The sequence below is a fragment of the Aspergillus niger genome, assembly GCF_000002855.4.
Source record: "Aspergillus niger supercontig An14".
In the NCBI taxonomy this organism is placed as follows: Eukaryota; Fungi; Ascomycota; class Eurotiomycetes; order Eurotiales; family Aspergillaceae; genus Aspergillus; species Aspergillus niger.
Window position 1 is genome coordinate 653,581 of NT_166529.1, and position 11,686 is coordinate 665,266.

The window sequence follows — 11,686 nt, forward strand, 5'->3', positions numbered from 1 at the left end:
CGTTTCTTTCTACTATCACATCCCTTCCACATAGACCTTAAACGTGATGGCTGGAACTAGTATGGTTGTTAGATCCAAGGAAGGCAGTGTAAACGCAACAATCGAAGTGAGCAGAATAGTGGCCAATGTGAACATATGAACAAGATTGCGAGGGGAGTACGAATTGAGGCATACCCAAACATGGTGTAAATCGTGTTGTAAGATCTAAATAGAGTATATATATAAATATATAGTAAGAGAAAGAAATTTAACTACTCAACCTGGCACGAAGAAAAATCCAACCCAACCAAACGAACCCAGGGTATATAATCAAGGCCAAATCCAAACACCTCCCAGAACCCCAAATCAATCAAAACCACACCAGAGCCAGCTGAGTGCCATCGCGCTTCACCAAAAATCCAAAATCAGAACCTAAATCTCGGCGTATCCACCTGGGACCTCACATAAGCCACATCCACCAACCTCCCCAAGATCACGTATTCCAACTTCAACTTGATACTATATACCAACGCCTTGAACGTAACCTGAAAGGTGAAAAACCCAGCATACTGAATCCCCACGACCGACAAATCCAACACAATAATCACCACATTAACCAACAACAACTGCACCAACACACTCCTGGACAACTCCCCACTATCCATGCGCAACATCCTCGCCGTCTCCCTGATGTACAAACCGGAGAGCAACAACTCCTGCGCACAGAACCACACCAACTGCACGCGCTCCATAATTCCAAATGCAACATTCACCGGCTCAGAGTCCGGCATCGCATTAACCGCCAGTTCCAGCCCCTCACTCGCGCAATGCAGCAGCACCCCGTCGAAGATAATCAGGTAGAGCAAACCCCGTAGGATTTTCTTGTGGTGCAGCACGAGGTGCAGGCGCGACCAGAGCACGAGCGATTGTCCTGTAACCATGCCGGCCCAGCCGACTCCCACTATGGAGATCTCGAGGAAGTAGTTGGTGAAGGTGAGACCGAACATTTTGAGGAGGTAGCCGAGGCTGAAGGGGATGATGGAGATGGAGGCGATCAGGAGGGACCAGAAGTAGGTGCCGGTGTAGCGTTTGAAGGTGTTGAGGCAGAGGATAACCAACTCGATGGCATTGCACCAGGAGAGGGCGATGAGGATGGGGAAGACATATTCTTCGACGGTGGTGTTGAGGTGTCGGGTTAGGCCGGTAGGGGACTGGGTTGCGGCGTCGTCAAGGGTGAAATGGGGCATTAATAGGAGGCATTGATGGGGGAGGTAGTAGATATTATGTACGGATGGATTGAGAGAGGCGATAATGTGGAGGTGGAGGTGGAGATAGGGATGGTTACAGAGCACAGCATAGCAAGAACTTGTGTTGCACTGTAATCTGGAATGAGGCGAAGTTGGTAGTCAGTAGAGTTCGTCGCAAAGTTGTGGCGCCCGATCTGGCAGGCGAAAGGAACGGCTGTGATTTGATCGAGAACGGCCAATTGCGTCATGGATGTCGGCAGTTAAGGCGGCTGTCATGCGCTAATTGGTTGGAGATACAGGGATGCGGATATTGCAGCCAATCAAGGTGGACTCAAACTGCTAATCTATCCTTATTCTGATTAGCTGCGTCGGTTAAAAGAAACGTGGTGATTGGTGGATGATTGCAGTCGGAACGGTTCTGTCCGATAAGGCAACCCCTGATATTCCTGACGGTACTGTACTAGTACTACTAATCTTGGGGATGTGTTTGGCTTGTTTGTCCTGTTTGCTCAGGGACTCGTCGCGTGCTCAGTCTGGGATAGCTCTTTCTTTCCTTACTGCCTGCAGACGCGACAGCCATGGCCATGCTGTGGTGGATTCGAGGCTGAGATTGCCGACAGCTGCCTCGGTAGCTCTTGCCTCTCGAGGCAACAACATTTAATAGCGTACGGAGCTATTCCCCGCCACTAACTCAATGGAGCTGGGGACAAACCATCATTCTTCCTCACTGGTTCTACTGCCTCTCAAGCTTCCGCCCCCGACGTGTCAGCACGCGTGACAATCATGATTCCCACCAAGAGGATGGATTTGACCGGGCGGAAGCCCCTCTATCGCCTCTCCGCTACTCCTGCGCCTCCTACCACCCCGCAGACCTCGAATGTGAAGCCCGCAGCCCAAACACCGACGCATCCTCCGGCACCGCAGTACCAGCCATGGCAGCAAACTCCTCCGCATCCATATCCCGCACTGTCACCTCATGGACAGCCTTCGCAAGTCCTCTCACCGTACAATGAAACCAATCATGGCACCGACATGCAGGCTGCGCGACGACGCGGACGAATGCTATTCGAAAACGAACTCATCATCCTCTTCAAGGGCTGTATCGAGCGGAAGGATATGTACCTGACCAACCCGAACCGAAACGCATTTTGGGACAACGTGGCCGGGTATATGAACAGCTTCACAGGGCGGAATTTCTCGCCCCCGTCCTACCAGCAGATCGTGACGGACCGAAGCATCGAGCGTCGAACGCATCGACGCGACATCGCAAATGGAAAGGCCCACGTGGAGCCCCCCAACGCCCTCACGACTGTGATCGATCAGTGGATTGCGATGGAGGATGATATACTAAAGCAGACGAGCGAGAGCGAGTTTCTGTCGCAGAAACGGCCCGCACCGGACGACCCCAGTACGCAGGATGCCAACCAGGCTAAACGATTGCGTCCGCATACGGCAGATGCTCCCCAGGCCACCCCCTCGAGTCCTTCTCAAGTGCGTCGCGAGGTGGACGGGAACAGCCTTGCCCGAGCCTTGGTGCACGAAGTACGAGATCTACGGCGGGAGGTGGAAGAAGTCCATCGGAAACTGGACTTGGTTTTGGAAACGCTCAAAGCGGTGAAAGAGAGTCCGGATAATGTGAACTCCGAGGAAAGATGATTCTCTCACAGTCGATGGCTGTTGAGCTCGGACGAAAATGCCAATTCAGGGTGTGTGAGGCATACGATGCTCGGTCGGTCGTTGCGAACGGCCGAGACCGCTCGGCCCCTCATTCCCCGCATCCAATACGAAGATGAGGCTATTTAACTGAGCCTGACACAGAAATGTGTATAGCGACCCATCCGTACAACTTTTATCAGCAACTTTATCAGCTATCATGGCTCCTACATTCCGTGCAGAACAAATCGGCTCGCTGATGCGGCCCGAGGAGCTATTAGCTGCTCGCAATGCCGCCGGATTGGCGCACATCTACACTCGAACCAACGTGCCGGAGGGTGTGCAGCAAGTGACAAAACAGGCGATTGCCAAGGTGGTGGAGCAGCAGCAGGCGCACAAGGTGCGCCCAATCATGACCGGAGAGTTTGAACGGCCGATCTTCTACGCTGGGTTCTTCGAGAATCTGGAGGGGCTTGAAATGACCAAGGTCCCCATTCCGGACGGTTACCGCACGGGGCTCCCGACCGTGCAGACGCTCGAGAAGCTGGGCGTCAAGGAACGGGATGCCTGCATCGCTGTGGGCAAGATTCAGCACGTGCGCAGCCCGTACCTGGCCGACTGGGAGTACCTACGGAGCCTGGTGCCGCAGGAACAGTGGAAGGAGTGCAAGATGAGCATGCCATCTATTACCTGGCAGCACCAGCATTTGCGTGCAGGGACCGCGTTCACGGCCTCCAGCCCGTACACTACCGACAAAGAGTACTTTGCGGACCTTGCAAAGGCGTTTGCACGGGAGTACCAGATCCTTTACGATGCGGGACTACGCTCTATCCAGGTGGACGATCCCGCCATGACCTTCTTTGTGACGGACGAAATGCGATCGGGGTGTGTGGCAGATGGGATTGACCCGGACGAACTATTGGACCTGTATATCTGGGCGCACAACGAAAGTCTCCGGGACCGACCTGCAGATCTTCATGTCGGAGTTCACCTCTGCCGGGGCAATATGCCCGGGTCGACGCACGTGCTTAGTGGGTCGTATGAGCGGATTGCGCAACGCATGTTCACGGGACTCAACTATGACACGTTCTACCTGGAATACGACACGGAACGAGCGGGCGACTTCCAGCCGCTGCGACACCTGCCAGTGGGCAAGAACGTGGTGCTGGGAGTGGTATCGACGAAAGCCCCGGAATTGGAGACGGTGGAGGAGCTGCAGGCGCGGGTGTATGAAGCGGCGGATGTGATTGCGCAGGGGCAAGGCCGAAGTCGGCAAGAGGTGCTCGATAGCTCGCTTGGGGTGAGTCCGCAGTGTGGTTTCTCAAGTGTGAGCTATGGTCGGGGGATTGGAATGACGGAGACGCGCATGTGGGAGAAGCTACAGTTGGTGCAAAAAGTAGCCGAGCGGGTGTGGCAGTAAGCTGCAGTAAGCTGCAGGGGGGATGGCCAGGGATGGTATGTGTGTATACATTCGTCACTACTATATTCAAGCGTACCGGATATACTATGTAGTGTTGAAGGAATGCATGGCTGTCAGGCACAGCAGATTGCATGATCCACCACTGCTGTCAAGTAGCACGGCATGTTGGCCTGCACGTGGCTGAATTGTTGGGTTCCGGACATCCGCGATGATCCTTAACCAATTTATTCTGTGCATAAATGCGGGTAGATGAACACCCGCACGGCAACTCTCTTCCAGCCGAGCTTCAATGTGACCCGTCTGCCGTCCATCTGGACAGAATCTATATAGCTGGGGCCCGGCACGAGTTCCATATCCATTTAGTCCCCAATCTATTGCTCACTTCACCCGCCAATCAAGCGTTCCATTCCCACCATGCACTTCCCTCTCGCAGTGCTGGCTCTGCTTCCCCTCACCATCCACGCCATCAACATCATTTCCTCCAACGATGATGGCTGGGCCGAGCTCAACATTCGCACTTTGTACAACGCGCTCACTGCGGCCGACCACTCGGTCGTGATATCTGCGCCCGCAGAGAATCAAAGCGGAACCGGTAATTCCATGCCCAACTCTCTACCTTGATATTCTACAACGGATAAACTAATCTAACCAATACAGGTTCCGACGACGCAACACCCACTCCCCTGACCTCCCCTGCGAATTCGACTCTTGTCCCAGCGGCAGCCCCGCCGTCGGCCACAACTCCAGCCAACCACGCTTCAACTACGTCAACAGCTACCCAGCGACCTCCATGAAATATGGCCTCAACAACCTCTCCTCCACCTACTTCTCCGGCTCTCCCGACCTCGCCGTCGCCGGGCCCAACGTAGGCGCTAACCTCGGCCTAGCCGTCTTCTTCTCCGGCACCGTCGGCGCAACCACCTACGCCGCCAACCAAGGCATTCCCGCAATCGCCTTTTCCGGATACACTGGCTCCCAGATCGCCTGGAACGTGAGCAGTGTTCCCACGTACAGTACTGTATATGCAGAGCTAGCGACGAAGTTGGTAGATGAGTTGGTGGAGTCCGGAACCCCGTACTTGCCCGAGGGGGTGTGGCTGAATGTGAACTTTGGGGCTGTGAGCGATGATAGTTGTACGAGTGCGGATGATTTCGAGTTTGTGTTGTCGAGGCTCTTTACGGCGATTCCGTTGATTACGGCGGATGATGTGGAAACCTGTAATAGTACACGGTTGCCCACGGAGTTGAGTGTTATGCTCCAGGATGGATGCTGGGCGAGTGTGTCGGTGGGCATGTCGGGGGATAAGTTGGATGCGAATGCTACGGTGCAGGGGGTGGTGTTGGAGAAGTTGGGGGGATTGTTGACTTGTTTGGATTAATTCACTAATCGTGAATGTACATAGTACATAGTATATAGCCTATAGTATAGTATATAGTATGGTATATCTTATGGTATGTAATATACAATAGGCGGAGAAGCATGTGCAGCCCTATATTCGCATATATACGCCTGCAGGAATGCGTGGTCCAAGCACAGGCCATTATTGGTTGAAAAATACGCTCTCCGACATTCCGTGTCTATATGTTAATATGCGCTACTATTAATCTATTCAATTCTCAATTCCCCTCACCGCTGCTACCCTGTTCTGCCATAAACCAACATCCTCCGTGCCTGTCAGCACTATCCATACCCGCATACGCATCCAGCTGATCCTTCACAGAATTAGGCATAACCGCCGAGCAGCAACCACATGCTCTGCTGTCCTTCCTATCGCCCCACCGCTACCGTTCCTCTGCCGATCTCTGAAGATACTTGCCTATAGTAGAGATGGACATAAAAGGAGCTCCCCTTTCCCCTCATCCTCATGCCACATTCTCCAAACTGAACACCCAAAACAAAGGAATAAGTTAAGGAAAAAAAGAGAGACCAACACAATGTCCCTCCGCACCCTCCTCCTCGCCGCATCAACCCTCTCCGCCACCGCAGCAGCAGGAAAACACCGCCTGCACGCGCGCGACTGGATCGCCAGCGACGAAATCGTCGGCTTCAACCAGACCGTCCCGGACAACTCCACCGGCGACCTCTACCTCGCCTACCAGCCCTACCTGAAGGTCGTGAACGGATGTGTCCCGTTCCCAGGTGTTGACGCCGAAGGCGATACCGAGTATGTTCCCTACCCCCCCAATACCTCCCCTACTACTTTAATATCCCCCCAAGAAAATCCTCCTAATAAGCGATAAACAATGGAATAGTGCCGGCCTCGCCCCCACCGGCGCCAGCGACGGCGACTGCAGCTCGAACACGGGCCAAATCTACGTGCGCAGCAACATCACCTCCACCTCCTCCACCTCGACCTACCCGACAGCACTGCTCTACAGCTGGTACATGCCCAAAGACGAACCCAGCGACGGTCTCGGTCACCGACACGACTGGGAGGGCGTGATCATCTACCTGTCTGACGCGACCACCATCTCCGCGGATAATATCTTGGCTGTGTGTCCGTCTGCGCATGGCGGGTGGGATTGCTCCACGGATGGGTATACCCTTGAGGGTACGAAGGCGCTGATCAAGTATGAGAGTATCTGGCCGCTGGATCATAGTTGTGGGTTGACGGATGTGGTGGGTGGTACGCAGCCGTTGGTTGCGTGGGAGAGTTTGACTACGGCGGCGAGGGATGCGTTGCAGACGGCGGACTTTGATAAGGCTATTGTGCCGTTTAAGGATAGTACTTTTGATGAGAATCTTGCGAAAGCTACTTACTAGTTTTTTACTAGTGAACTAGGGTGATGGAGGGGGAGGGGAAGTGGGAGGGTGTTGTAAATACTTTGTGGTAGTATATATATATGAAGTTATATTTGGGTAGTAGTGGTCTGACTATGTGCTGGGTATCTGTCATGAGTTCCTTGAGGGATTAGATGTAATGTGAGTGTGTTTGTGAAGGGTTCTGATTTATATAGGATACGGCTAGTTTTAATAGTATCTACTAGAGTAAGTTCTATTTATGTTTATTGGGAGGGCGTATGAGGCAAGTCATTGTATTTAATACACTAAGCAGCATAGACTAGCTATTGCCGATAAGAGTGAATCTGTAAAATAAGGCTAAAGTACTACTTAAGCACTAGCAATGCACTGGTAGTAGTAAGGGTTGTACGAGTGGCAGCTAGATCCGCTCGCGCACTGAGTAGCACCAGTCCAGTTGATACCACCGCACTGGCCGTACAGAGACTGACTACCGGAGCTACCGGAGGCAGCAGAGCTAACAGCCGGAGCAGGGGTGATAGTCGACTGAGCAGGCTCGGGCTGGACCGAGGTAGTAGGCTGCACAGCCTGGGGAGTGTTGGTGAAGGTCAACAGGGTAGTCCAAGAAGAGGGGACCTGCACGGGGATCTGAGTGTAGGCGGAGGAGCTGGAGCTAGGGGCAGCAGGGGCAGGGGCACTGCTGGACTGAGCGATCTGGGTGTTGGTGTCAACGCTGGTCACGGCAGCAGCGCTGGTAGCGGCGGCAGCGGTCGAGGAAGCGGAAGCGACGGCGCTAGCACTGCCAACCACGGCGGTGCCGGTGGAAGTGACAGCGGAAGTAGTCTGAGTGATGGAGACATCGCCGCTGTAGGCAGTAGGGCCGGGCATAGTGTAAGTGCTCAGGGAGGAGTAGATGTTGACGAGGATACCGCCCTCAGTGGCAGTGTAGAGCTCGGTACCCTTGACACCGGAGGGAGTGGCGGTACCGGTACCGGTGACCTGGAGGTTGAAGCACTGGGGGTAGTTCTGGGCGCCGTCCTGCTCCTCAGCGCCGTGGAGAGCGATGAGCTCGTGACGGAGGACGTAGTTACCAGCGGCAATGGAGGGAGGGATCTCGACCATCCAGCTGTTGTTGTTGTTGATCAGCTGGTCGGTACCCCAGGTACCGGGGACCTCGGTGTCGCTGACGAGACCGACGCCGTCGATCTTGAAGAACTCCAGGTCGGTTTTGTCGACGGTCTCGCAGCTGCCGTCACAACGAGCCAGGTAGTCCAGGACGGGACCGTGGTGGGAGTCGGGCCAGGCAGTCCACTGGATGTTGATCTTCTCACCGGCACCGACGACAACGTGGGCCTGGGCGTTGGTGGCGTTCTCGTGACAGATGATGTTGGGGTTGCGGTACTCGTCGGGCGAGATGAAGCCGTTACCGGTGTTGGGGGTCGTCCAGGCGGCGACCTTCGGGGGGTCGGACTCGTAAGGGAAGACGCTGATGTCGAAGCCCTCGTAGTAGACACCGTCGACGACGAGGTTAGTGACGTGACCGTGGGCAGCGACCTGGGTGGCCGACAGAAGGGCCGCGAGGAGAGAAGCAGACTGAGCTTGACGCATGATTGCTAGAGTGGTTTTTGGAGAAGGAAAAGTTTGTAGAGAATGTAAAGTAATGTATGTAGAGTGTTTGTAAAGAGTGAGCGCGCAGCGCAAAGAGTGTGAAAGCCTCAGTCAATGAAGCGGAAAGCAACGAAGGGAATGAAGATGAAAGAGAAGACTTGCTTGAGGGAGGAAAGGAACAGCAGCATGGTCGAGGAGCAGCATGGCTTTTAAATCTTCGTGTCGCCCTGTCAATACTCGCAGATGCTTTACCTGTGTCACATCTCAAACCGCGGCTGGAGCCATGACACCCACCCAGGAGTCTGGTCTGACCACCGCCCTTGATTGCGGGTCCGAATTGGGCCTTTGGGAAGCGCTGGAGCAATTAAGGTGAGGGCAAACGGCGGTAGGGCAGGGGCAAGTGTTCCAGATCCGTCTGATATTAAGGCTATTACCCGACTAGGGTCTTGGCTGTCGGAGAGTTTCCACTCTGGCCTCCCAACGACCTTCTGTCACCTTTTTCGAGCATATGTCTTGTCGGTTTCACTCATAGTTCGCTTATCATGAAGAAGCTTTTCTCAATTAACAGCTCAAGAACAGATGTTCAACTGTAGATGAACGCTGCCAGCGTGGTTAAAAATAGCAGCCGAATGCCCGCCACCCACTGCGGATCCGGCACTAGCCACCGAAGAACTAGTGTATCCCTAACTCGATGATAGCTCATCGGATAAATGCTGGTCCAGACTCATATAAATTAAGTCTGCCCTGACTGGTCGTCCCCACCAATCACGCCCCTTGATGCTGAATAGCCGCCGTTCCTGCAGCACTCAGTCCCTGCCAATTTTCCACCAGACGCCCGCCACCACATCTATAGGAAATCCTCTGTATTCTCCAATAACATCCATTAGTGGACCATCATCTTGCTTGGGATGATAGTATAGCTGAAGCGTATTCGTCAGCAAATTCGGTTGCCTCGCCTTGTTTGGCAACGCTTTGGCCGGCCAGGGTCCACGTCGGAGTCTGCTCCGTGCAAGCACAGCTGTGTACGGAGTACCCTGCACTAATCTCCAGTCCCTGATCGCGGAGGTGTATGGTAATTCTGCCATCACCATCGCATATCAACACAACCTCAACCACAGCATACTACCATGCTGCAACACCAAGACCGTGCGACTACCAAGCAACTTTAACATTGTTAAACAATTAACCTTAAGTGAGACATAACGGCAACGTTGAATGACTCGCCATGGTAGTGAGCCCTTGGCAAACCGGGTCAAGTGTGGGCCCTGAAACAAACCTGTTTATTAAAGGCCACCGCATTGTTAAGATACATCACCTGCACAGCCTGCTTTCCTGATATAACCCTGGTCGGCATGGCAGTAACTACTGGCTCTGAGTAAGCGGGGCTGCGCGGAATTGAACCAATATGAGCTACTTGTAAGGCTGGATTTAGCTAGACCTGCTGGCATCGGATGTTCGGGTCGGATATAAGGGCATATTGCAGGGGCTCTGGCAAGTCTCGGAGCGGGGATCTGACCTCGTTCGGGGACATTTATTGGCTGTCGCATGCGTCATCAGTATACCCAGGAGCATTCAAGCGCCGTGCTTACGACCTGTCATATCACTGCAACGACTTCATTATCACGAAGTACCTGAAAATATTGGCAACGGAATTAATACTATCAGGCATGAGAAAACCGCATCAATGCAGCCTAAGCCAAAAGAGAAATAGAAGAAAATACGAAGGAATAAGAAGAAAAAGACAAGAAAAAAAAGAAATAGAGAATAAAGGGGAAAAAAGAAAGAAGAACCACCACTGTCAATCACTCGTCGACCCATTCCAATCCGGCTCCAGGGGATGGTGGCACCCGGCGAGATAATGACATCTTCAGCAATGTCTTTCTGGATCCAAGCATCTCCAGGTTTTCGTCGGGTTGAGTCTGGGTAAGAATAGATCCCCATTAATGAGACAGATGTCCCACCATCCTAGTTCCCTGAGTCGCTACAATATTTCCACAAAAGCCTCTTTGTGTCAAACTTGCTGCTAACGGATGACGGCGCGCATCAACTTCGTGTTATTACTGCCAGGCATTATGGTAGACAAAGACACGATCTAGTCATGCTCTTGCATTAAACTCTTCAAAATTGTCTAGACGCTCATCAGGCAGAGCGGATGCAGCCTGCAGGACTGATAGAGTAGTATGACCAATTTAAGCGGCTCGAGCTGGTCGGCGAGGACCATGCCAAGGGCCAATGCACAATTGATGTAGTGGTTACCAAGTAGATTTTGGAACAGCTGATCCATTACACGTTGGATGCCCTATCTGCCTACTATTGCTCATTGAAGCTGAAATTCTCCTCATTCTGTATCACTATTCTGTAAGGAATATCTATATAAATTTATTGAGAAGAGGTACATAAATAATGAGAACCCCTTTCAAAAAACACCGTTCTTGATGAGCTTGTTTCTACCATATCAGGTGGCTAATGTGCCATGATGTTGGTACTCCTATTTGCTAGTTCTGTACAATATACGAGTAGCAATTTAGCGCTATGATTTCCTATGCAATGAAACGGTCATAGACCTTTATGCAACGACATGGAGATCCCGTGCACTCCTCAGATGACCCAAACCGACACCTCACCAGCCTGGAGATATGCTCAACCATCGTTTGCGGCAAATCCTGACCCGACCGACCATTGGTTTGTTCTTGGCCGGGGTGCTCAGACGGCACTCTCTGGGCGCCAAGCTGCCGAGAGTCGTTCAAGCCAGCGGAGGTTGCCAATTTCTCCGCCGAACAGCGGGTAAAACCTGGGGAGACAATTCTGTTAAAATCGCCCGCGCATATATCCCCAGATATACGAGGTTGCCGGGCAAGGTCGAGCGGAGGGTTACACTCTGCTACACGTACTCTCAACGAGATTCACGCCTCAGTGGCGATGTCGTGCAACAACGTTACAGACCATGGCCTCCCCAGCCTTAGGAGCCGCTTTCAGTGCCCCTCCATCTTGGCGTGAGTTTCTAATAAACTCAAATAGGGTTGGGTATGGATGGAATGAT

The 11,686-nt window shown here is 52.9% G+C and overlaps 8 protein-coding genes across 8 annotated transcripts; 5 read left to right on the forward strand and 3 right to left on the reverse strand.

Moving 5' to 3' along the window:
- Positions 1–15: 15 nt before the first annotated feature.
- An14g02620 (uncharacterized protein) lies at positions 16–986 on the reverse strand (the record flags this gene model as incomplete). Its single annotated transcript, XM_059744135.1, has 3 exons — positions 16–204; positions 362–431; positions 463–986. 3 exons carry the CDS (start codon positions 984–986, stop codon positions 16–18), a joined length of 783 nt encoding a protein of 260 aa, XP_059604620.1.
- Positions 987–2,009: 1,023 nt separating this feature from the next.
- An14g02630 (hypothetical protein) lies at positions 2,010–2,882 on the forward strand (the record flags this gene model as incomplete). The annotated part of the gene is made up of 1 exon (XM_001400852.1): positions 2,010–2,882. One exon carries the CDS (start codon positions 2,010–2,012, stop codon positions 2,880–2,882), a length of 873 nt encoding a protein of 290 aa, XP_001400889.1.
- Positions 2,883–3,099: 217 nt separating this feature from the next.
- On the forward strand, positions 3,100–4,299 carry An14g02640 (uncharacterized protein; the record flags this gene model as incomplete). The annotated part of the gene is made up of 2 exons (XM_059744136.1): positions 3,100–4,122; positions 4,159–4,299. 2 exons carry the CDS (start codon positions 3,100–3,102, stop codon positions 4,297–4,299), a joined length of 1,164 nt encoding a protein of 387 aa, XP_059604621.1.
- A 487-nt stretch (positions 4,300–4,786) lies between these two features.
- Positions 4,787–5,677, forward strand: An14g02650 (uncharacterized protein; the record flags this gene model as incomplete). Its single annotated transcript, XM_059744137.1, is given in 2 exon segments — positions 4,787–4,891; positions 4,957–5,677. Coding segments are annotated over 2 exon segments (826 nt in total), but the record flags the coding sequence as incomplete, so codon positions are not given.
- Positions 5,678–6,233: 556 nt separating this feature from the next.
- Positions 6,234–7,062, forward strand: An14g02660 (uncharacterized protein; the record flags this gene model as incomplete). Its single annotated transcript, XM_001400855.3, has 2 exons — positions 6,234–6,463; positions 6,552–7,062. 2 exons carry the CDS (start codon positions 6,234–6,236, stop codon positions 7,060–7,062), a joined length of 741 nt encoding a protein of 246 aa, XP_001400892.1.
- Positions 7,063–7,410: 348 nt separating this feature from the next.
- On the reverse strand, positions 7,411–8,646 carry An14g02670 (uncharacterized protein; the record flags this gene model as incomplete). Its single annotated transcript, XM_059744139.1, has 2 exons — positions 7,411–7,584; positions 7,771–8,646. The coding sequence occupies 2 exons, from the start codon at positions 8,644–8,646 to the stop codon at positions 7,411–7,413; spliced, it is 1,050 nt and encodes a 349-aa protein (XP_059604623.1).
- Positions 8,647–8,903: 257 nt separating this feature from the next.
- An14g02680 (uncharacterized protein) lies at positions 8,904–10,587 on the reverse strand (the record flags this gene model as incomplete). The annotated part of the gene is made up of 7 exons (XM_059744140.1): positions 8,904–9,134; positions 9,396–9,443; positions 9,489–9,680; positions 9,834–9,911; positions 9,962–10,068; positions 10,278–10,337; positions 10,437–10,587. 7 exons carry the CDS (start codon positions 10,585–10,587, stop codon positions 8,904–8,906), a joined length of 867 nt encoding a protein of 288 aa, XP_059604624.1.
- A 637-nt stretch (positions 10,588–11,224) lies between these two features.
- On the forward strand, positions 11,225–11,609 carry An14g02690 (uncharacterized protein; the record flags this gene model as incomplete). Its single annotated transcript, XM_059744141.1, has 2 exons — positions 11,225–11,430; positions 11,483–11,609. The coding sequence occupies 2 exons, from the start codon at positions 11,225–11,227 to the stop codon at positions 11,607–11,609; spliced, it is 333 nt and encodes a 110-aa protein (XP_059604625.1).
- Positions 11,610–11,686: the final 77 nt, after the last annotated feature.